Source organism: Dicentrarchus labrax, unplaced genomic scaffold (assembly GCF_905237075.1).
Source record: "Dicentrarchus labrax unplaced genomic scaffold, dlabrax2021, whole genome shotgun sequence".
Classification (NCBI taxonomy): Eukaryota; Metazoa; Chordata; class Actinopteri; family Moronidae; genus Dicentrarchus; species Dicentrarchus labrax.
The window spans coordinates 223,790-249,253 of record NW_026136742.1 but is presented as its reverse complement, the minus strand read 5'-3'; the positions used below and the strand labels follow the sequence as shown (position 1 = coordinate 249,253).

General features: G+C 38.9%; 2 protein-coding genes across 11 annotated transcripts in view; both read left to right on the top strand.

Annotated features, from left to right (window-relative positions):
- The first annotated feature begins 2,466 nt into the window (after nt 1-2,466).
- Nucleotides 2,467-25,464, top strand: part of LOC127359603 (endonuclease domain-containing 1 protein-like) — a 30,487-nt gene continuing 7,489 nt past the window's right edge. The window contains exons 1-4 of one of the 10 annotated variants that reach the window (XM_051393550.1): nt 13,191-13,317; nt 13,899-14,125; nt 19,720-19,834; nt 20,727-21,271. In XM_051393550.1, coding sequence (XP_051249510.1) covers nt 13,908-14,125; nt 19,720-19,834; nt 20,727-21,271 — 878 coding nt within the window. In that variant the 5' untranslated portion in view covers nt 13,191-13,317; nt 13,899-13,907. Of the gene's footprint in view, nt 2,532-13,177; nt 13,318-13,898; nt 14,241-15,100; nt 16,010-18,724; nt 18,988-19,492; nt 19,835-20,726; nt 21,272-25,464 lie in introns of those variants that run through there. The other 9 variants (XM_051393548.1, XM_051393549.1, XM_051393546.1 and 6 more) reach the window with 9 other exon arrangements.
- Nucleotides 3,208-5,315, top strand: LOC127359596 (endonuclease domain-containing 1 protein-like). The gene is made up of 2 exons (XM_051393526.1): nt 3,208-3,534; nt 4,454-5,315. Exons 1-2 carry the CDS (start codon nt 3,208-3,210, stop codon nt 4,733-4,735), a joined length of 609 nt encoding a protein of 202 aa, XP_051249486.1. The 3' UTR covers nt 4,736-5,315.

The window sequence follows — 25,464 nt, the reverse complement described above, 5'->3', positions numbered from 1 at the left end:
TAGTGTGTAGTTTTTCTGTAATTGTGGGTATAGGGGTACTTATAGTTGCAAAAATAGTAGTTGAGGGATTGTTAGTTGTCAGAGCGACTTTGCCAGATGTAGAGGCCAGAAGAGCAGATGTGGTATTGACAGATATAGCAGGCATTGTGGCACCAGCACCTCTCGGAGACCATTATCTTCTACTGCACCACCACCACTACCCAATCGTCAAAAGGTGACGTCATCGTCAAAGCAGTGTTTGAAGATGACGTCACTGAAAACAAGGTCTCTCTGTGGTTCCTCACTGCCTTCCTCTTCCTGTCCGTCCATCCCCGTCAGCTCCTTTTAGAGTACAGAGGCCCTGTATCTACAGCACTGACCTCTGTCCTGTATCTGTACTGACCTCTGTAACTTAGTATTACTGTGAAATGGGCTCAATCAAATCTTTAGTAACTGTCTAGGACACAAAATAAAGTTAATACTAATAAGAAGATCACTATTGTTACTATTATATGAATCAAGTAGACAGTACAGACCACTGACATCTATAGCACTATCTACAGAACTGACCTATGCCCTGTATCTACAGCACTGACCTCTGTCCTGTATCTGTCCTGTCCTCTGTAACTTCCTGAATTTGTCAAATAAAAGAAAATACTCTGAGCAGAGGACACACTGTAAAAAGAATCTTGGTTTCCATTTTCTTTTCTAAGGTTAAATTTTTTTGTTGTCTTATAAAATATGTAAAAGTCATCGTATGGATATTTATTTTCTCTTGTGTTTATTTGGTGGTGAGATAATCCAAAAGTAACTTGAAGTAAATTCATTACATGAATGGAGCAAAGCCTGCGAGCTATTTCAGGAAGTCAACTCGAGCTGCACTGCTATACACACGGCATGTCTCAAAATCTTTGATCAAGCACACACAATTTGCTGGTTTCTCTCACAGCATGTTCAATCCATACATACATTATAACAATGAATAGCAGGAATCAGTATTTCTTCTGTGTTGCAGGCCACAAAAATGAATTTGTCTCTTTCACCTGCTGCAATGATGTATAAGACTGATATCAAATCTAACTGCACTGAGCTGTTATTTTTAATCTTCAAATTCAGTGGTGAGTTTTAGTAGATTTAATCTGCCTAAAACAGCCCCTAGTGTGCCTCTGAAACTGAAGAGTTTTGTTATGCTTTAAACTGTCTGATAACAGACACACACACACACACACACACACACATGCACAGTTCTGCATGCATCAGACATTCACACTTCATTTGAGCAGTTCACACCTACTGAGTGCAGTTGTTTCCTCACTAATGGTTTATGTGCTCTGCATAAAAGAACATTTACTTTGTCATTTTAGTTCCTCCACATAAAGTGACTTTGAAAACAAATGTAGTTGTGTCACACTAAAATCAATATACGACCTCTAGAAGTGATCAGTTATTGGTACACAAAAAGGTGTCTCTCCTAAAATCCAATTTTGACTGTTGTTACTCGTAATTTGGCCTCATTACCTCATGATTCTATATTTCACATAGTGGTGAATTTTAGTTCTGATTCAGTATTCTTTCTACAAAGTAGGCCTTGTGGGTAAAGAGACAAGGTATCATTAACCCGATAGAATCATGTTACATGGCATATATATAAACAGACTGTACGGTCCTTATTGTCATTATACCTTAACAAACCATCCATCCTCTGGTTGCCCTCGGTCTCTAGTTTGTGGTTGTTCAGTTTAATTAAGGTGTGATTATCCGAGAGGTCACAACAGCTCATTTTATACAGTAAGGTTGAGTTTCCAAAAAGGGTCTTAGTACAATGGAAAGGCTACTATGGCGACAAACATCATCACACATGAATACATTTTGGGCTCATTAAATCCACAAGAGTCTCAGCTTTTTAGTCATACACAATTTCACAATACTCTTTATGGACCCCAGTATGTAGAAATATTACACTAGGCAAAAGATAACACATTTATACCGCATGCAAACAACTGCGTGGGATTAGCAGTTTGTAAAGGGGACATTGTTGGGCACCCAGAGAACCCATTTTCATTCAGATATCGGGAGGTCAGAGGGTAAGAGACCTCTTTGAAAATGGACGTGTAGTTTAGTGGAAAAATGCAACTGAGACTTTACATGAAGTAGAAGGGAGAAGTTGTATTAAATATATCAAAGGTGCTATGCCACTAAAACCATATTCTAATTATGTTCCTGTTTTTTTCTTGGTATTTGTCTCTTTTAACACCAGTGAACTGGTGACAAAGCGGGAACTGGCGGTTAGGGTAAAGGGGCAGTTGGGTGACAGCCCCCTTTCTTAGGAAGAGGTAAAGATAATTGGGTGGTACCTGGGGTGGCCAATCAGATGTAAGGGGTGGCTAATGAGATTTCAGGACCCCCCTCCTAGACACGCCCCGTCATAATCTACTGAATCTTCCGTATAATTTAGACTCCCTCCACAAGCTTCTTTCATTTTTGAGGAAGACGTTATGGTTTCCACTGCTGCATAAACACAAAGACGCTGTTTGGAAGATTTGTGGGAGGTGGTGAGTTTTTATCTTCCCCTGTCAAATGAATTTATATTCATTTCAGGCTTTTTTCCTTCAAATTTGGCATTGAAAATCCAGTGAGGATTAATTTACTTTTGATTAATTTTAACAGTTTGATTTGATATAATGTACTTTTTGGATTATTGATTAGAAATGTATGTTGTAACAGTTCTGTATATAAACTGCACATAAAAAAAATTGCAATTTTCCTGTCAAAAAAGAAATGCTAATGCTGACCTTGAACACTTCATTTTTTAAACATATTTAATATGAAGACCAGGAAGAACTTAGATTGATATACTGTAAGTTCTGAAAAGTAAAATATAAAGAAAAGCTATTTTACCTTTTGTTTTAAATGTTGTTACTGTTACAGTTACTGTTGCCCCCCTCAATTACTTTTAAATGAAGGGTTCTTGGTTTCAGGGACAGACAGAAAGCTTCTCATTTCCTGCAAATTATGAATTAGCCTGATTGATTATTATTATTCAAAGAGTCCAACTTTTCTGCTGTGATTCAAACTAAAGAAAATAAACTATATGTGTATACAATCAGTCTGACTTTTTTTTTTATCTGTAAACTGAATTATATGATAATACCATAACTGCAACCTAACTTAACTCTAATGATTGATTGTGTTTGTTCTCTCCTCTGATCAATGATACAGTGTCTGAAGATGGTGAAACTGAAGACAGGGTCTCTCTGGTTCCTCGCTGCCTTCCTCTTCCTGTCCACTGTTCCCACAGTGGCTGAGGTGGTAGAGGAGGTGTCCCTGTGTGAAGAGTTTCTCCTTCAGGGAACGCCTCCACAGATCCCAGACATCATAGTCGGCAGGGACATCCAGAACCAGAACCGATACAAACCCATTTGCCAGACTTACAATGATGTGAGAAGGTTTCTGACGCTCTACGACACCCAGAACAGGATTCCAGTGTTTTCTGCTTACGTGTACAGAGAGGATGGAAAAGGGACGAGATACAATAAATGGAAGATCGAGCCACAGGTGTGTTTTTCTTTCTCTGATTCATAAAAGACTGAATTAATAAACATACAGTGATATTGTATTTTCTGTGCCACTCGTGTATCCACATCCATAGAAATACTTCAACTATTAACTACTAATAACAATAATTGTAATCTACCACTATAAGGAATAACAATCATACAACTACTTTCACTGCACTTTCATGTAGAGGACACTGGTCTACTGACAGTTTGTTCAACCCTGGTTGGACCCTCTAATATTAAAACAGCTGTCAGAGGTTAGTTTATGGTTTTCTCTTTAAGCAGAGACTCCAGGCTGCAGCGTCACACTGGTGATATTCTGTTTTTGTTATTGTCAGAAAAATCCATTAAAAAGCCAACAGCAACAATACTTTCTGACTTCTCCACTCTGTCTGCAGCAGTAAAAAGATCTGCTCACAGATATATAGTTTTATTTAAAAAGGTTCAGTAATTTCCTAAAACACAAGTGTTTTTTATCAAATGCTACTCAAATAGGGGAAAACTGTTCATTTGTTTTGGAATATTATCAGTGGTGGATTATTATTATTATTATTATTATACTGGTGATGCAGTGAGGATTTGGTGCAGAAGGACTGTGTATGTGAGTTAAATGAAATTAGTGTGTGTTCATGGTTCTTTATATCTGCCCAGGTATTACAGTTAAAAATTAGCCAGGATAGTTAAACTGTCACAATTACAGAAATGATAATTAATTAGTCATTAATGATCAATGTCTCTGTCACTTAAATTGTATAAAACAATTTCAAAAACATGTCAGCAACAATGTGGCTCACTGACAGCAGTGAAGCTCTATAGCACAAAGCAATAAGATTGATTCATTAAATATAATTGTTAATGTACGCTTAATTTACTTTATGGATATCAGCCTTCATTAACTTGGTCTCTGACTCTTACAGCTTGAGAACAGAGGGGGCAACAACATGGTGAATGTAGAAAGAAACGGAATCTACAACAACCAGGCCGGAGACATTGATTACAGAAAGAATGGACTGGGGTTTGACAGGGGCCATTTATTTCCAAGCTCTCATGCGTTCAACCAAGATGACAAAATATCCACCTTCACCCTGACCAACATCGTTCCACAAATAAAGGCATTCAATGGGAAAAGCTGGGGCAGAATGGAGATTTGTGGTGGTGGGAGCACAACCCGGCAACAACAATCTCAACGGCAGGGTTAATATTCCCACCCAGCTCTGGTCCGCATTCTGCTGCTTCAGTGCCGACAGGAACGCGTGGATAGCGAGTGCGTTCTGGGGCAACAATGTAGCAGATACACGCCCAAAACAACATATGCAGACCAGGACCCTGAGAGAGCTCTGTGATAACCTGAGAATTGATGTGTTTCCTCCAACCGGGCAAGACTTGCCTTCCGTTTGTCCTCTCGACACAACTGTTGCTGGGCTTTACCCAGAATTTGCAAACCAAAACAACTGTAATTGCCCAACCTGAATTTAACCATGTATGCCCTTCCCATGTCAAGCTCTGCCCCTTTCACCTCCACATCTGGCCCTCTAGCTTCAACACCAGGTGTCAGTCTTATATTGTACCCCACAACCCCGCCCCCTTTTTCTTTTAAGCTTCAATCTGAGCAATTTATTTATATTTTACTGTACTATACTTTTAGTGTAATTTCATTTGTTACAATGATAGGACACTGGATGAGTGTTCTTCGAATGGCTTCAGATGGAAGACACAAAGTAAATGTACATGATTTGTAAAATGTGAATGAAATAAAGTGCAGAACAGCCTGACTGCAAACACTGTGTGTGAAGTGGTTATTTTATCTTTGCAGAGAATGAATTACACACACATCCATCAAACTCTACAGGACGACAACAAGAAGACAAAACTGAGCTTCTATCAACGTCTCATCAATCCTTCTTTGATCTATCCTGAATATTTTTTAAAGACTCTGTATGAGCCCTTCATTTACTGTGGCCCCAGAGCGCCATCTAGTGTCCTTTCTGTATTTTTCAGTTTGTACTGAACCATATCCAACTTTATAAATAATCAGTCACACTGTGTAAATACTGAAGTCCAGATTCAAGGTACTTCTACTCTACTTCAATGATTTCCATATTATACAACATTACATCTACATCTCAGAGGGAAATATTGTACTTTTTACTCCACTACATTTGTCTGACAGCTTTAGTTACTTTTCAGATTACAATACTCTTCCTGTCCAGTGAAAACCACGTATCTCCAGTATTGATGTTGAATGTTCGTGATAAACTGAAGGATGAAGTGTTGCTTTATGGGTTGAAAAAATTCTCCAGTCTCTCAAGCTAAATAAACTATTTAAAATCCATCTTTGATTCGGTAGAAAACAGGACTGACCTTACAGAATATGATGCATTGCAACAGTATGTAAAATAGTTCAAATGATCTCAACCGTAAACATCTCAAGAGTAAAATGCAACATACACATTAATGCAGCAGTTATAACAGATATGATAGTAAAACACTTTGCGTACAATGTGCTGATAATACTTACCTTTATTTAAGACTCCTACAGGTAACTTACATTTTGTGTTGATTCTGGTGTCCCCTGGTGACAAAAAGAGGTATTGTTTACACCACCTCATTTCATTCATTTCAAGGTTATTCCAACCCGGTGGCATTCATTAAGAAGAACTGTATAGAAATAATTTCACTAATGGTCTTATTTGTTTAGAGCAGGGGTCTTCAACGTTTTCCAGGCCAAGGACCCCCAAACTGATGGAGAGATGGAGCGGGGACCCCCTACTTATATATATTGTATAAAATTGTGTTTTATATTAAACTGGTCCTATAGTGCCATGTATAAATGTGCCTTGTTATTGTTATTCAATACTAAGATATTCAAATAATACACAGGTTCGTATATTCATGTTTTTATTTTAAACGTGCAAGGTACAGTGAGTAGGGTGGCCAAGCCACTGCCATTCATAAAAATAACATAACACAATAAACTGATACCTGCCAAGATCAACAATGTCTGTCAATTGCATGTAATCATGCATAAAAGCTATTCAAATGGACATTTTTAAAACATAAATGTGGAAAATTAGTGATGCTTGTTAGTGCCACTGGCATGCATAAACATACCTGTTATATTGCATACAATACTAAACTATTAACACAACTGACAGATTCATGTTTTAATTTTAAACATAGAAAACATAAACTAAACTAAAGTAAAAGTAAAAAAGAAATATATACACTACTATCAAGGTAAATATTTGAGTTTTAATCCATATTTTACTGTATAAATACAAGTTTACCATCAAAACAAACAGTTCTGACATATAAAAACAAACATATTAATGCTGTAATGTTGGTTACATGTAGTATGGGCAGTGAATCCTCAAACCATCTATGGATGGCATACATACTCCCACATTAGTGAGATGTCTGACCCTGATGAGTAGCACACAACTTGTCTAACCTTGGACGTGTGGAGGTTGTGAGGCAGAGAGTCATATCAGCCTCAGGCTGCAGTCTTGACCTGTATTTGTTTTTCAGGTAGGTGAGTGAGGAAAATCCACTTTCACAAAGATATGTTGTAGCAAAGGGCAACAGGCTCATCATTGCTTTTGCTGCCAGTTGTGGAAAGTCTTTCTGGCAAGATATCCAAAACTGGGTGAGTGGTTTAGTTTCATATATGTTTCTGTACGTGCTGTCAGTGGACAGTTCAATGAGCTGATCCTGCTGCGTTGTCTCTGAATGGAAACTGTATCCATGTCTTGTCCCTGCGCCAGGAGTCGGCCTCAGAAAAGTAGTTCCTAAACACTGTTCCGCGTGAAAGCCAGCGCACCTGAGAATGGTACAGTAGCCCAGTGTGCTCTTCTCCTTCAGCAGCACAGAGATAAGAGAAGAGTCATGTTTGCAAAGCACTCTTCTTGACTATATTCACAACTTTCACGGCCGAGCCCATGACATCAGACAGTTCAGCGCTCATGTCCTTGGCAACAAGTGACTCTCTGTGCAACATGCAGTGCGTCCAAATCACCTCTGGAGCCACATCCCTGACAAGCGCGATTAGGCCACTTTTTAATCCAGCCATGGCTCTTGCGCCGTCGGTGCACAGTGCAACACATTTTGCCCATGAAATGTCATTTTCTCTGAAGAAAGCGTCAATCACTTTGAAAATGTAGCACTTGTTGTGCGTTCAGGAAGGCGCTTACAAAACAAAAATTCCTCCTGCATTTCATTTTGATCCACAAAGCGCACAAACGCCAGAAGCTGCGCGTCCTTTGGCACATCCGTTGAGTCATCCAGCTGTAATACATCTGCCAATCTCAGCTTCTCTGTCAGTTGCACCCTCACATCTGATGCCATCTCGTCAATACGGCGAGCAATGGTTGTGTCCGACAATGGAACAGTTTTCAGTTTATTAATGTCAATATCATTCCCATACATTGTTTTACACATATCAGTTGCGGAAGGCAATATTAAATCCTCTCCAAGTGTGTATGGCTCTTTCTTTTGGGCAATCCGAAGAGCAACTTGATAAGAGCATTTCAAAGCTAGCTCACCAACTGTGGCTGACTTTCTCATCAATGTCTGTTGACCTTGGAGGGATTTGAGACAAGTTTGGAAGTATCCAACGGGTTTGTCTTTTAAGTGGCTGTGGGTTGTCTCCAAGTGACGCTGCAGCTTTGATGGCTTCATAGACTCGTTTGACAGCACAGTAAAACAAATGACACACATTGGAAATTCAATGTCATCTGTCTCCTTGAAGGTAAACCCAAACTTCAGATAGTTGTCTGTGTATTTTCGGGTCTTCTCTCTTTTACGCTTACCCGTTACAGCTGCGGGGCCTACAGCAGGTACTGGTTTCTGAGGTGGAGGGAAGGCCTGTCTCTTTTGTAATTGTGGGTTTGTTTGTTTTTTTTGTCGTGTTACACAACGATCCATTTTTTAATTTTTTCGATCCAAACATAAGCACTAGCTGCAAGCATCATATGACTGGGCTCTCGGCCAAAGCTTCCACCGGGACAGCTGCCGTTGTTTACTCCGGAGAACAGCTGATCTAAGGGCGGCCGGTACAGTGGACAGAGCCGCTGATTGACCAGCTGAACTCTGGAGGAAACACACCGGGGATGAAGAGGAGGGAAGCAACGTCGGGGGAAGAGAGGAAGGTGGAGACGGGACGGGTTTATGGAGAAGATTGAAGCCGAGTGATTGAAGCCTGATGTGTTTCACTGAGACATTACGGACCGTCCCTGTCCATGTCCTCCACACCGACCGGGCAGACCGGTATTGTACCGAGAGCGAACTGCTCTGTGGACGGGATGATGAACTGCTGCCGTTGGACTCCGTCCACATCATCTACCGAGAGAGAGCCCGCACGACATCATCATCTTCATCCCTCCCTCTGACTATGTGCCTCTGCTGAAGAAGAAGCCTGCGACCACTTTACACTTGCCATTTTTGCACATTTGAAAGTGTGACTTTAATTATACTGTATATACAGTATATATATTCTATTACATATGGAGTAACGTAATGAAAGTAGTATAAAGTATTTCTGATTCTGATTCCTCGTTGATGGGACAGGTGTTGTGAATGAACCGGTGCCCAGCTTGAAAGAGCTCCTGTGTGTCGCTGAATGTGTGCATTGCTGACTGAAAGACATCTTCTGCCTCCATATCTGTTCACTACAGTGTGTTGGATTCATGTTAATGTGTATTTAAAGGACATTTCAATTTGTGGAAAAAATTAAAAAATATAAAAAAAATGTCTAATCAACCAAAACTTTCGCGACCCCCCTGCAGTACCTCCGGTTTAGAGACATCAGTCTTAAATTGAGTTTCATAACTAGTTAAAAACTACTTTCTATAAGTAACGTGTTACAAGATAAATTACTAAACAAGCTGCATCTTGAAGTCTCTCTCAGGACACAGGTGAATTAGGAGTAATCTATTATTGAAGGTTAGCACATCCTCTCATCCACTGCAGGGGCATGTCCGGAGTTTTTTTACTGGGGTGACCCAAGTATGTGTAATTTTATTTTGTGCTGTGAAAACTTGTGTATTCATGCTTGAGTTTACATTTTATCACCATATATAGTAATGATAGAGTACGTCTGCAACTTGACTTTGGCAAACTTGGCGTTTTGTGCAACTACGATACAGCGTACTTATGAAAGCTTCTCTTTTAAAAGGTACAACAACAAATTAAAGGAAGTCAGACAGTTGGAGTAAGACTGACAGTTATGTCCCAATTACATGCACCAAGATGCAGACTATAAACTAAAGTATACACTGAAGAGCTTCAGTTCTGGTAAAACAATGTGAGTTGGACCCCAATGGCATTATATTTGTAATAAAAGCTATCACTGGGAATCTCACTGGACCTATCGATGAAAGAATTTGTCTGATATGTGTGTTACAAAAAAATACTTTAGTTACTATCATTACAGTATCACACCGCAAAAAGAGTGGCACCAAACAGACATGAAATAAAGCTTCCATACTTGGCAAAGTCAACCAGTCTGAAGGTTTTCAATCAGACCTCAACAGGTGATTTCTCTGATGAATACTTCCCTACGAGACTAGTCTAGTCTGTCTCTCCACAGCTCAAGTAATTAATCATTTTATAGGTGTGACTTCAAAACACACATAGGGTAGTCTAAAGCAACAGTAATTCACTCAGCGTTGATATGTGTGACCAGTTTAATCACATGATACCATATTTTTTGACATCATAGCAGTTTTATCACAGAAATCAGGATTATTTCTTGTTAAAAACTTCCTGTGTGATAAATCAATCAATCAATCAATCAAAGTAACATGTTTGTGACCATCATCCTGATTGTATTATGTTCAGAGGGACATCTGAAGCCATCTGGTTATATCTCATCTGATTTCTGTCTCATCCAATTAGGGGCTTGATGTGTTCTGCTCTATTGTGTCTGTTTGGCCACAGTGACATTTGGATTCTCACATCTAAAAGGAAAACAACTGATGGTGCACTTCTACACCGCCATCATCAAGTCCATCATCACCTCATCCATCACCATCTGGTACGCTGCGGCCACTGCCAAGGACAAGGGCAGACTGCAGCGTATCATTCGATCAGCTGAGAAGGTGATCGGCTGCAATCTGCCATCCCTCCAGGACCTGTACGCCTCTAGGACCAGGAAGCGTGCAGGTAAGATTGTGGCTGACCCCTCCCACCCCGGTCACAATCTCTTTGAGATACCTCCCTCTGGCAGGAGGCTGCGGTCCATCAGGACTAAAACGTCTCGCCATAAAAACAGTTTCTTCCCGTCTGCAGCTGGCCTCCTTAACAAGGCCCGGATTACCCACTGTCATTGACTCTTATACCCACCCTGTACATAAAGTATGCATTACATTAATGCACCCACGTTCTTCTGCACTGCTTTCTCTTTCTCTTCTTCTATTTATTTTTTCAAAGTACTTTAATTTTCTGTGTGATTTTTGTGTGATTTGAATAATTGTATATTTGTATATTTGTATTTGTATATGTGTAGGCGTAGGCGTAAAAACCTACTTGGCAATAAACAAAATTCTGATTCTGATTCTGATTCTGATTCTGATACACGACAGGTTTGTTCTGTTTTTACTGTAATCCATTACGACGTACAGGAGAAGAAAAAGACTGATAAACTAAATAAAGACTAAAGATAACAATGAAGGCAGCAATCATACTATTATTGTCAAATTGTTGGCACTAAAACTTAATAAAGCTGATATTAATAATATCAATATGCAAATCAAATAGACAGTACAGACCTTTGACCTGTATCTACAGCACCGACCTATGCAACAATATCCTTATTGTTACTATTATTTAAAACAAATAAACGGTACAGATCTCTGACCTGTATCCATCCTAACCTCTGTAATTTAGGTATTATTATCAAATGGAGTCAATAAAATCTTTATCAATTATTATCTCTGAAAGACAAATTTACTTTTATATGAATCGAAATGACAGTATAGACCTCTTACCTGCATCTACAGCAGTGACCTATGCCTTATATCTACAGCACTAACCTCTGTCCTATATCGGTCCTGTCCTCTGTAATGTAGTATTATTGGCAAGTTGACTAAATTGAATCTTTATTAACTATCAAGTAAATAAAGAACAATACTACTATGCACATGTCAAAAGTAACTCCTCCACACACTACAGCAGTGCTCATACACTGAAATGGACTATGTTGTTTGTGCTGCCGCTCTGGGCAATCTGAACAATGACCTCAAAACAAGACATCTGTATTCAGAGTCCTAAAGGCTGCTCTCACATCAGTACCAGATTATTATATGCCTTCAGGAACAGCTTCTGTTGGCCAGCCATTATAATTACAGCTATTCTAATTGACCAATAAGCCCTATAGTTATGGATTGCAATTGTGAAGTTCAATCTGTGTGTCACATCTGATCACTTCTGTAACCCAACACTAGCTCTAACTCTGATAACTGTTCATAGAGCACTGGCTTTACAATCAACTACAATGCACCCATTGATGAACTTAAATGGTGAATAGACTGATTGAAGTGTTTGACGTCAACTATGATTTTAGTTTTAAGACATCATCTCGTTAACCAATCCAATATTATAATATCTGTAACTCTATTTGTTACCTTGAAGACCATTTCTCTTGTCTTCACAAGTGGCCATTGTAAAATGTGCTGCACACAAAGGTAATACTGATTTCTACAAGTAACGCTTTAATTTAGTCAACTTGCCAACACATCTTGAAGTCTTTCTCAGGACACAGGTGAATTAAGAGTAATCTATTACTGAACGTTAGCACATCCTCTCATCCACTGCAGGGTCATGTCCTTTTTCAACTGACCCAAGTATGTGTATGTGTTGAAATAACTGTATTTTGCGCAAACCTCTGTATCGTGCTTGTGTTGGGATTTTATCACCATATATAGATATAGAGTACTACTTCTGCAACTTAACTTAGTGTCTTGTGCAACTCTAATACAGGGTGCTTCTGAAACTTATTTTTTGATGTACAACAACAAATTAAGGGAAGTGATACAGTTGGAGGAAGACTGATAGCTATGTCCCAAGTACATGCACCAACATAGGAAGGCACAGTTAACACCCTGCAGAGTATAAACTGCTACATACACTGAAGAGGTTCAGTTCTGGTTAAACAGTGTAAGTTGGACCCCAGTGGCATTATATTTACACAGTATTCAATAAACTGCATGGGATTAGTATAAAGTAAGCATGTTCATAAAGAGGACATTGATGGGTGCCCACAGAACATATTCACATTCAGATATCTTGAGGTCAGAGGACAAAGGCCCCTTTTAAAATTGTGTGTGCCAGTTGAGTGGATAAATATAACAGACTATAGATGAAGTCTAATGGAGACGTTATATTAAACATCTAAAGGTGCTAGGCCACTAAAAGCACAGTCTAATTTAATCTCATTTTTAGCACTATTTAGCCCCCTTCCTGACACAGTATCATGAGCTAGTTGGTACCAATGGATGCGTTTGGTCATCTAGGTTCATCTGATACCAATATCTGCACTTTAAAACAGAGCCTCCTACAGCCTCTGAGAGACAGTGCAGAGAGGAAGGGGTTAGGATGATGAGGTGGTACCTTCGGTGGCCAATCAGAATCGCCGCCCTATGGACACGCCCTCTGTCATAATCTGCTACATTTTCTGTATAAATTAGACTCCCTCCGCAAACTTTCATCCATCTTTGTGGAAGACCTTCTGGTTTCCACTGCTTCATAAACACAAAGACGCCATTTGGAAGATTTGTGGGAGGTGGTGAGTTTTATCTTTTCTGCAAAGAAATGCTACAACCATGATCTAATCTACAATTCTTTATTTCTAGACATATTTGAACATTTCTCTGTAAATAATTTTGAATATCAATATGATGACTCATTACCAGTCTTTCTCAGTTTTAAGTCAAAATTTTTTAATCAGAATTTTGAGAATAAAGACTCCCTTAAAATGTAACAATTTTGAGAGGTTATCTACGATATATTAAGACAGAAGTCTTTTCTAAATTCAGAATATAAACTCAGAACTCATATAAATTATATAGAGAAAGAGATTTATTTCAGTCAGTATAACCCTCTGATATCATCGAAAAACTGTTAAAATCCAATAAGATCAAAATAGAGCTGTTAATGTATAAAGCATATGCAAATAATGAATAAATTACACCAGCCCCTCCAAACTCTTTCTACAAGAGAAGACAAGACAAATGTTCAACTCTACATCTTCAGTCAAAAGTCAACTTAAGAAACTTAACTAAAGAGAATAAACTATATGTGTAACTGCAACCTAACTTAACTCTAATGATTGATTGTGTTTGTTCTCTCCTCTGATCAATGATACAGTGTCTGAAGATGGTGAAACTGAAGACAAGGTCTCTCTGGTTCCTCGCTGCCTTCCTCTTCCTGTCCACTGTTCCCACAGTGGCTGAGGTGCAACATGCATTTTCTTTGTGTGAAGGGTTTCTCCTTCAGGGAAATCCGCCACAGATCCCAGGCATCGTGAACGGCAGGAACATCCAGAACCAGAACCGATACAAACCCATTTGCCAGACTTACAATAATGTGAGAAGGTATCTGACGCTCTACGACACCAGGAACAGGATTCCAGTGTTTTCTGCTTACGTGTACAGAGGGGACAACGGAGGGGCAAGACCTCAAGGGGAACTCTGGAAGATCGAACCACAGGTGTGTTTTTCTTTCTCTGGTTCATAAAAGACTGAATTAATAAACATACAGTGATATTGTATTTTGTGTGCCACTCGTGCATCCACATCCATAGAAATACTACGACTATTAACTACTAATAACAATAATTGTAATCTACCACTATAAGGAATAACAATCATACAACTACTTTCACTGCACTTTCATGTAGAGGACACTGGTCTACTGACAGTTTGTTCAACCCTGGTTGGACCCTCTAATAATAAAACAGCTGTCAGAGGTTAGTTTATGGTTTTCTCTTTAAGCAGAGACTCCAGGCTGCAGCGTCACACTGGTGATATTCTGTTTTTGTTATTGTCAGAAAAATCCATTAAAAAGCCAACAGCAACAATACTTTCTGACTTCTCCACTCTGTCTGCAGCAGTAGCAAAGATCTGCTCACAGATATATAGTTGTTTATATATATTGTAGGAGTAAATAATTTGTTTTGGACTATTTTCAGTGGTGGATTATTCTCATTATTATACTGGTGATGTAGTGAGTATTTGGTGCAGCAGGACTGTGTCTGTGAGACTGAGGTAAATTAAATTACAGTGTGTGTTCATGGTTCTTTATATCTGCCCAGGTATTACAGTTAAAAATTTGCCAGGATAGTTAAACTGTCACAATTACAGAAATGTTCATTAATGATCAATGTCTCTGTCACTTTAAATTGTATAAAACAATTTCAAAAACATGTCAGCAACAATGTGGCTCACTGACAGCAGTGAAGCTCTATAGCACAAAGGAATAAGATTGATTCATTAAATATAATTGTTAATGTACGCTTAATTTATTTTATGGATATCAGCCTTCATTAACTTGGTCTTTGACTCTTACAGCTGGATGAGAGATCAACCAACAACAACAGGAACATGGCGGATGTAGAGGCAAGAAAAGTCTACCCCAACCAGGCCGGGGAAATAGATTACGCTCAAGGTCCACAGTATAACAGGGGCCATTTTTTTCCAAGTACTCATGCGTTCGATCGAGATGAAAAAATATCCACCTTCACCCTGACCAACGTCGCTCCACAAATAACAGCATTCAATGGGGAAAGCTGGGGCAGAATGGAGAGGTGTGTCAAATGTGTTATGCAGAGATACTGCGCGGACAACAATGGTCGTAGACAAGCCTTTCTGGCGGTGGGAGCACAACCCGGCAACAACAATCTCAACGGCAGGGTTAATATTCCCACCCAGCTCTGGTCCGCCTTCTGCTGCTTCAGTGCCGAGAGCAACGCGTGGATAGCGAGTGCGTTCTGGGGCAACAATGTAGCAGATATACGTCCAAACCAACATATGCGCCCCAGGACCCTGAGAGAGCTCAATAATAACCTGAGAATTGATGCGTTTACTAACAGTAGGTGTCCTCTCGACACAACTGTTGCTGGGCTTTACCCACAATTTGCAAACCAACGTGGCTGCGATTGCCCAACCTGAATTTAATCATGTATGCCCTTCCCATTTCAAGCTCTGCCCCTTTCACTGCCACATCTGGCCCTCTAGCTTCTACATTGGACATCAATCTTATATTGTAGCCTACCCCACTGCCCCCTTTTTCTTTTAAGCTTCAATCTGAGCAAATTATTTACATTTTACTTCACTATACTTTTGGTGTAATTTCATTTGTTACAATGATAGGACACTGGATGAGTGTCCTTTGAATGGCTTCAGATGGAAGACACAAAGTAAATGTACATGATTTGTAAAATGTGAATGAAATAAACTGCAGAACAGCCTGACTGCAAACACTGTGTGTGAAGTGGTGATTTTATCTTTACTCCAGTATTGATGTTGAATGTTTGTGATAAACTGAAGGATGAAGTGTTGCTTTATTGGTCAAATCTTTATTTATTAGACAATTAGTATCAAATTATTGGCCTTCACTAAAACTTTTGAAATACAGTAAATATTGATAATATCATTATTGTTACTATTATATTAACCACATAGATGCCCCTGTATCTACAGCACTGACCTACAGTAAAATTGGCATAATCCAAGGCACTCATTGCACAAAAATGTTTCTTCTAATCCGGTTCATGAGTTATTAGGAAAAATGTAAAATGATTAATAACCAACCACATGGTGACTCTGCGACGCCATGTCTTTCTGCTGGTATCGTCAAATATTTTGGTGATGTTTGATCAAACATTTTCAAACATAGAGTACTAATTATATTAAGACATTTATGGTCACTGTAGACTTGTTTGACCGATCTGAACGCTGTTTGAAACGTGATATAGTAGAAAAAGATATTGTGATTTGTGGAATAGACTATATGTTGCAGGAAGGGAAACTTATGTCACAATTCAGTGGATTTGCTGAAAAAAAATATTTTATTTCAGCCCTGTAAGATGCACAGGGGATTTATTTAGATTTATTTTAAGTATTAGAATTTCCAAAACACTAAATAACCGACCACATGGCAGCGCTATTGCAGACATGCCTTAATATGTTTAGCACATCTCAATGGGGCAGCTGCGTACTAGGTTGGATGACTTTAGCATGAATAGTATTTTAGAATTTGATTGTATATCTGACTCCCATTGATGGGTCTTTCAAAATATATTACAGTAAAATATTCATATCAAAAATGGTCCAAAAACGTACAGAAAAAACAGAATAAATCAAAATAAAAACAGAAGATAACAATAATCACACAATAAAGACTGAAGATAATATAAAGAGCCAACATTTACACAGATAGCAGGTAAGTATTTGGAGTAGTATATCATTAAGGTCCACTTGGCAACACAGAAAGTTTCTAACATCATCAGGTAAACTTATCACACACCACAAGATTGTCCCTGAGTTGTTGGATGCCATCTAGCTTCCAGAACCGGTTTCTGTATGTAAATATTTGTTGTTGACGTATGATAAAGATCATGCCTCAAAACGAGGGATGTGTACAGAATTAGATAGATATTGGTTCACAAAAGGCTTTGCTGATTTAGGCCAAAAATGTTGCCAATAATGTGTCGTCTGTGCAAATTACAAAGTAGACAGGAGCATCCCAATGCCTCAAAGTGCACACCCACCTCCAGTAAAACCTTTTGATCATTGAGTTAACACCTTGTGAAGGAAAGAGGTATTGTTTGGTCATTGTCAGTAAAAACAGTAAGTGGGTGGAGGCTTTTTTAAACTCAAAACAGAAGACGGAAGCTGTAGCTCAAGTTTTGATCAGACAGATTATTCCTAAATGGAGAATTCCAGGTAAAATAAGCAGTGACAGTGGTACTCTTTTTGTTAGTGCAGCACTGAAGAGTGGCAAGTATCTTGGTATTAATCTAAGACAATACTGTGCCACAATGTTCTTGAGATCAAATACCTTAATTTGGGGACTTTTTAAACAAATATTGATATGTATGATTGTTAGACATTAAATCAGCATTTCTGCCCCCCTTTAATGTCTCCATGCCACCCCATGAATATTTCTCCAGACCTGCCTCTGGAAAGTTGTTACTGCGCATGGAGACTCTTCTACAGAGGCTATCAGAGGTGAGACAACCAGCATGAGACTCATAATACTGCAGAATAAAATGGTGTCGGATCAGCTAACTGACAGTTAAGGAGGAGTATGTGCAGTGATTAACATCTTGTTGCACTTTTATTGCAGAGAATGATGCTAATGGAGGTTATTGTCCACAAATTTAAGGCACTTGATTTACTCTCATTGTGTGAGCATGTTATACTCAAAGGAGGAAGTTGTGGTGGGGTTAGACTATGCAGGAAGTGTAATGGATTATTGACAGATAATTTGGTTCGTGCTTTTTTTCTTCTCTCTCTTTTCTTTTAATCCTGAACTGGTGCCAACACAGGCATTTGCAGTTAGGGCAAGGCACAGAAAGCCACAGACTAATTCAACAAACGTGTGGTCTTAATGTAACAGTTGTGAGACAGCGCCTCGTTTATATCCTCACAGAAGTGTATAAAGTATGAACACAGCCAAAAGTGCTCTGCTGTGGGGACCTCTGTTACTCACAGTTTATTATTTTTTGTGTTTATTTAAGACAGATTTCCAACACACCAGTTGTGCCATAACCAACATTTTGCATACATTTGGAGTTTTATTTATTCCTATTCCTGATAAACTAGCATTGCGTGGTACTAATGAATGCATTAGGCCATCTAGTTGCACATGATACATGTATCTTCACTTTAAAACTGAACCCGCGACAGCCTCTTACTGTGGTAAAATACAACTGAAATGACATAAATGTTAGACGGATAAGTGAATTTATTCACATTTTGTTATAAATTATGTTTACTGTGTTAAACCTGTATGAATTAAAGCTTGTGTATGTTCTTTTTAAAACAAACAGAGAAGCCACAAAGGAAAAAAGCAAACACAGGGTTTTTCCCTGGTTGCTTTTTTCCTTCCTCCTTCTCAGAACAAGGCAGGCAGGCTGGCATGAGGCCCAAAATGATTCAATGTTTGACAAGTTGCAAGGAGCAGGCTGTAAGTCAATATATAAGAAGGTGTTTTTGAGCACAAGGTTAGTCTGGACCACACTCAGGTTTATTGCTGTATTGACTTTGACTCTTTCTCATTTGATTCTGCAGACTCCAGAGTATTTTTCTGAGTATATTTTGGAGACTTCAGCAGGTATAAGTGTAAATTAGACTTCCTCCACCAGCTTGTTTAATATTTGAGGAGGACCTTCTGGTTTCCACTGCTGCGTAAACACAAAGACGCCTTCTAGAAGAGTTTTGGGAAGCCTGTTGTAAGTTTTATCTTCTGCTGTATATATTGATTTTAGGCTTTTTCCCTCACATTTTGATTAAAATGTGAAGCTGTTATTTTTATATTTATATGAAGTAAGTGTTTTCAGCAGTTTGATTTGATAAAGTTTGTTATTTGTTACAGATTTGATTATTTATTAAATCATATAATGAAAAAAACATTTTTTAATGAGGAAAAATAAAAGCTCCCCGTTTGAATTTTCCAACATCATCATGAATATCATGACTCTGTACAACGGAAGAGGATTCGGAGCATATCTGAAAAATTTATGTGAGTTTAAAGTAAAAGAATTTGTTAGGATGAAGTGTTCTTTTATGGGTTGAGAAAATTCTCCTACTTCTTGATCTAGAAAAGCTATACAGGTACTACACCCTAAAACATGTTTTTTGATCTGTAAACTGGATTATATGATTATACCATAACTGCAACCTAACTTAACTCTAATGATTGATTGTGTTTGTTCTCTCCTCTGATCAATGATACAGTGTCTGAAGATGGTGAAACTGAAGACAGGGTCTCTCTGGTTCCTCGCTGCCTTCCTCTTCCTGTCCACTGTTCCCACAGTGGCTGAGGTGCTACATGCATTTTCTTTGTGTGAAGGGTTTCTCCTTCAGGGAAATCCGCCACAGATCCCAGGCATCGTAGTCGGCAAGAACATCCAGAAACAGAACCGATACAAACTCATTTGCCAGACTTACAATAATGTGAGAAGGTATCTGACGCTCTACGACACACAGAACAGGATTCCAGTGTTTTCTGCTTACGTGTACAGAGGGGACAACGGAGGGGCAAGACCTCAAGGGGAACTCTGGAAGATCGAACCACAGGTGTGTTTTTCTTTCTCTGGTTCATAAAAGACTGAATTAATAAACATACAGCGATATTGTATTTTGTGTGCCACTCGTGCATCCACATCCATAGAAATACTACGACTATTAACTACTAATAACAATAATTGTAATCTACCACTATAAGGAATAACAATCATACAACTACTTTCACTGCACTTTCATGTAGAGGACACTGGTCTACTGACAGTTTGTTCAACCCTGGTTGGACCCTCTAATATTAAAACAGCTGTCAGAGGTTAGTTTATGGTTTTCTCTTTAAGCAGAGACTCCAGGCTGCAACGTCACACTGGTGATATTCTGTTTTTGTTATTGTCAGAAAAATCCATTAAAAAGCCAACAGCAACAATACTTTCTGACTTCTCCACTCTGTCTGCAGCAGTAAAAAGATCTGCTCACAAATATCTAGTTTTATTTAATAAGGTTCAGTAATTTCCTAAAACACAAGTGTTCTTTATCAAATGCTACTCAAATAGGAGAAAACTGTTCATTTGTTTGGACTATTTTCAGTGGCGGATTAATCCACATTTGGTTGTCTAGTGAATATTTGGTGCAGCAGTAATGTGTATGTGAGACTGAGTTTAATTAAATTACAGTGTGTGCTCATGGCTCTTTATATCTTCCCAGAGAGTACAATTAGCCAGGATAGTTAAAATGTCACAATTATAGAGACGTTCATTAATGATCAATGTCTCTGTCACTTTAAATTGTTTAAAACAATTTCAATGTCTGCAACAATGTGGCTCACTGACAGCAGTGAAGCTCTATAGCACAAAGCAATAAGATTGATTCATTAAATATGATTGTTAATGTACGCTTAATTTACTTTATGGATATCAGCCTTCATTAACTTGGTCTTTGACTCTTACAGCTGGAAGATGAAAAGGCCGCCAGCAAGAACATGGTGGATGTAGAGGCAAAAAAAGTCTACCAAAACCAAGCCGGGGAAACAGATTACGCTGCAGGTATACAGTATAACAGGGGCCATTTTTTTCCAAGTACTCATGCGTTCAATCAAGATGACAAAATATCCACCTTCACCCTGACCAACGTCGCTCCACAAATAACAGCATTCAATGGGGAAAGCTGGGGCAGAATGGAGAGGTGTGTCAAATGTGTTATGCAGAGATACTGCGCGGACAACAATGGTCGTAGACAAGCCTTTGTGGCGGTGGGAGCAATTCCCAGCGCTGAAGACGAGAAAGACCCCAACAAAAACAAACTCAATGGCAGGGTTAATATTCCCTCCCAGCTCTGGTCCGCCTTCTGCTGCTTCAGTGCCGAGAGCAACGCGTGGATAGCGAGTGCGTTCTGGGGCAACAATGTAGCAGATACACGTCCAAACCAACATATGCGCACCAGGACCCTGAGAGAGCTCAATAATAACCTGAGAATTGATGCGTTTACTAACAGTAGGTGTCCTCTTGACACAACTGTTACTGGGCTTTACCCACAATTTGCAAACCAACGTGGCTGCGATTGCCCAACCTGAATTTAATCATGTATGCCCTTCCCATTTCAAGCTCTGCCCCTTTCACTCCCACATCTGGCCCTCTAGCTTCTACATTGGGCATCAATCTTATATTGTAGCCTACCCCACTGCCCCCTTTTTCTTTTAAGCTTCAATCTGAGCAAATTATTTACATTTTACTGTACTATACTTTTAGTGTAATTTCATTTGTTACAATGATAGGACACTGGATGAGTGTCCTTTGAATGGCTTCAGATGGAAGACACAAAGTAAATGTACATGATTTGTAAAATGTGAATGAAATAAACTGCAGAACAGCCTGACTGCAAACACTGTGTGTGAAGTGGTTATTTTATCTTTACAGAGAATGAATTACACACACATCCATCAAACTCTACACGACGACACCAAGAAGACAAAACTGGACCGAACCATATCGAACTTCATAAATGTTCAGTCACACTGTGTAATTCGGCAATAGTTCTTTACTCTTACTATTTAATATTGTGATTGTGACAAATGAGGTGGCTGCATTTTGAAACTAAGATGTCTGTGTCCTTGTTGTCAACATCAGGCAGTGAACAGGAGAAAATTACAGCCAAACCTTCTTCAAAAGTGCATAAATAGGATTAATGGGATATAAACAATGCCCTATACATCCCACGTCCATAAAGAAAGAAGTGGCTTGACTGACAGGGTGAAAGTGAGAGAATAACATAAACATACAAACATTGTACAGAAATCAATTTCAACAAGCACCTTCCTGTGGCAAGCAAATACCAGAATGAACATCTCTCACAGGCAGGTAGATAAAAAAAATTAAAATGTGAAGTTAAAGTTGAACTTTCTCTAAATGCTGCTAGGCACCATGGCTAACTTTTAAGTACAATTCCATCATTTATTTAATATTTGTTGTGCAACAAAGTAAGATAACCATAACTTTTTTTAATCCAGCTACATGTATATAGACATCTATAACATAACAGATCACTGAGACTCAGACTTGAAAGGAGTCACCACATTGAAATAAAATGACCAGGGTGGTTTATTAACTGCATTAATAACAAGCTAAAATAGAAAATAACTATACAAATGATAACTAGGCTAAACAGTGCATAGATCCTTCTGGACTAAGACCAAGATATTATAAATTCATTTACATACTTTACTTTAACTAGTGTTACATTATGTTACAGGCAAGATAAATTGAAGAGGAGGTTGACCCAAGGTTTCCCCAAGGTTGTGTTTTACTCCACCAACAGGTGTGAGAGGGTTTTTGTTGAGACGCTGTCTGCAGACAGTTTGATAGACAGGCTACCTAACCTACCTAACAAGCAAGTCTGAAAGTGACAGTAAAAGGACACCACGCACAAAAGCTGGTCTGTGAAAAAAAACGTAGTACACGTAGTGTTGATCTGATATTAAAGATTCCCACGTCAGAGGATTTAAATTTGACGGAAGGTTTCAGCATTGTCGTTATCTACTGTCCTTCACACAGATGTATAATCAGTCATGCTATGTGAAGAGCGAACAGGTTGTGCAGGGTTTAAGAAAGTTGGCCCTCACACCAGAGCTAAATATGTTCATATCAATTGTGTCTGACAGCAGCGACACATTTCTGGTCTGCAACATGACAACAGATGTGTCTGTGTCTATGATCACATCTCGAAAGGAGTCTGCTCATATAAATCTGCATTGTCTTGGGAAACAACTCTCATTAGGTTATAGTTAACTCCTGAAGGGGTTTCTGAATACTCCCTATTTAATTGCATGTGTGCATTTAAGACCCTTGATTTACTCTCATTGTGTGAGCATGTTATACTCAAAGGAGGAAGTTGTGGTGGGGTTAGACTATGCAGGAAGTGTAATGGATTACTGACAGATAATTTGGTTTGTTCTTTTTTTATTCTCTCTCTTCTCTTTTAATCCTGAACTGGTGCCGACACAGGCATTTGCAGTTAGGGCAAGGCACAGAAAGCCACAGACTAATTCAACAAACGTGTGGTCTTAATGTAACAGTTGCGAGACAGCGCCTACTTTATATCCTCACAGAAGTGTATAAAGTATGAACACAGCCAAAGGCTCTCTGCTGTGGGGACCTCTGATCTCTGTTTGCATGAGCCCTTCATTTACTGTGGCCCCAGAGCGCCATCTAGTGTCCTTTCTGTATATTTCAGTTTGTACTGAACCATATCCAACTTTATAAATAATCAGTCACACTGTGTAAATACTGAAGTCCAGATTCAAAGTACTTCTACTCTATTTGATTTATTATGCTGCTTTACATCTACATCTCAGAGGGAAATATTGTACTTTTTACTCCACTACATTTGTCTGACAGCTTTAGTTACTTTTCAGATTACAATACTCTTCCTGTCCAGTGAAAACCACGTATCTCCAGTATTAATGTTGAATGTTCGTGATAAACTGAAGGATGAAGTGTTGCTTTATGGGTTGAAAAAATTCTCCAATCTCTCAAGCTAAATAAACTATTTAAAATCCATCTTTGATTCGGTAGAAAACAGGACTGAACTTACAGAATATGATGCATTGCAACAGTATGTAAAATAGTTCAAATGAGAGAACATCTCAAGAGTAAAATGCAACATACACATTAATGCAGCAGTTATAACAGATATGATAGTAAAACACTTTGCGTACAATGTGCTGATAATACTTACCTTTATTTAAGGCTCATACAGGTAACTTACATTTTGTGTTGATTCTGGTGTCCCGTAGTGACAAAAAGAGGTATTGTTTCCACCACCTCATTTCATTCATTTCAAGGTTAATCCAACCCGGTGGCAATAATTAAGAATAACTATGTACAAAATAATTTCACTAATGGTCTTATTTGTCTAGAGAGTCTTAAATTGAGTTTTATAACCAGTTAAAAACTTCTTCTGCTGCTCCAATTCAAGTCACATTCTCCTCTGTTCATAGAGCCCTGCCTTTACAACCAGCTACATTGCACCTATTGATTCGGTCCTTAACTGACTCCAAATCTATTTGTTACCTATTGAAAGCTATTTCTATCGTCTTTACAAGTGGTGATTGTAAAATGTGCTGCACACGCAGGTGATGTGATTCACTTTCTATAAGTAACGTGTTACAAGATATAGTACTCTCTCAGGACACAGTAGGGATGGGCGATATGGCTTAAAAATAAAATCTCAGATTTTTTCACACCAAACCCGATTTAAGATTTTAATCGATTTTTTTGTAGACTGTTTTTAGCGGGTGTTTGTGGGCTGTGGTCCTGTATATCTTGCAGAGAGCAACATTTCTCCCACTCGGCTGCATGCCTCTGCTTGAGGTGCTGGAATAAATTGGACGTACTGCTACCTTTGGTTGCAACAGCTTTCAAACAAACTTTGCAGTGGGTCGGGGTTTGTTCGCTGTCGGATGCCACAAAACCAAACCAGTTCCAAACAACCGACGACACTGTGCCTTTTTTGGGGAGGAGCTCATCCTGGCGTGCTGCCATGTTGTGTGTATCTGTGGAGAGGTGGGGGGAGGGGTCAGCGCACTCTGACCTACAGGAGCCCAAAGGGAGCACCGGTGCTGTGGAAGTTCAAGAGAAAACCGATTTTAACTAAAAAGTTTAACTACAAATTCAAATTACTCGATAAAATCGATTTATCACCCAGCCCTAGGACTCAGGTGAATTAGGAGTAATCTATTTTTGAAGGTTAGCACATCCTCTCATCCACTGTAGGGGCATGTCCGGAGTTTTTTGACTGGGGTGACCCAAGTACGTGTCTGTGTGGAAATAATTTTATTTTTTGCTGTGAAAACTTGCGTATTCATGCTTGAGTTGACCTTTTATCACCATATATAGTAATGATGGAGTACTTCTGCAACTTGACTTAGCGTCTTGTGCAACTGTGATCCTGCATGCTAATGAAACTTATTTTTTTGCGTGTACTCAAACAAAGATAGGAATGTGTGGTTAACACCTGGCAGATTATAAACTGCAGTTAACAATGAAGAGCTTCAGTTCTCTCAGTCGAACCCCTGATGCATTTGTATCTGTCCTAAAGGCTATAAGTGGGAATCCTGAGTCTCACTTGACTTACTGTTAAAAGAATTTCTCAGACAATTTGGGGTCCTGCTCTGGATCTCAACATCCTTTCTG

What these genes read in the sequence shown, in the direction of transcription:
- LOC127359596 (XM_051393526.1), top strand. Translation starts at nt 3,208, where the DNA reads ATGGTGAAACTGAAGACAGGGTCTCTCTGGTTCCTCGCTGCCTTCCTC. An exon ending in AATGGAAGATCGAGCCACAG is followed by an intron (nt 3,535 to 4,453) that starts GTGTGTTTTTCT and finishes TGACTCTTACAG; the next exon opens with CTTGAGAACAGAGGGGGCAA.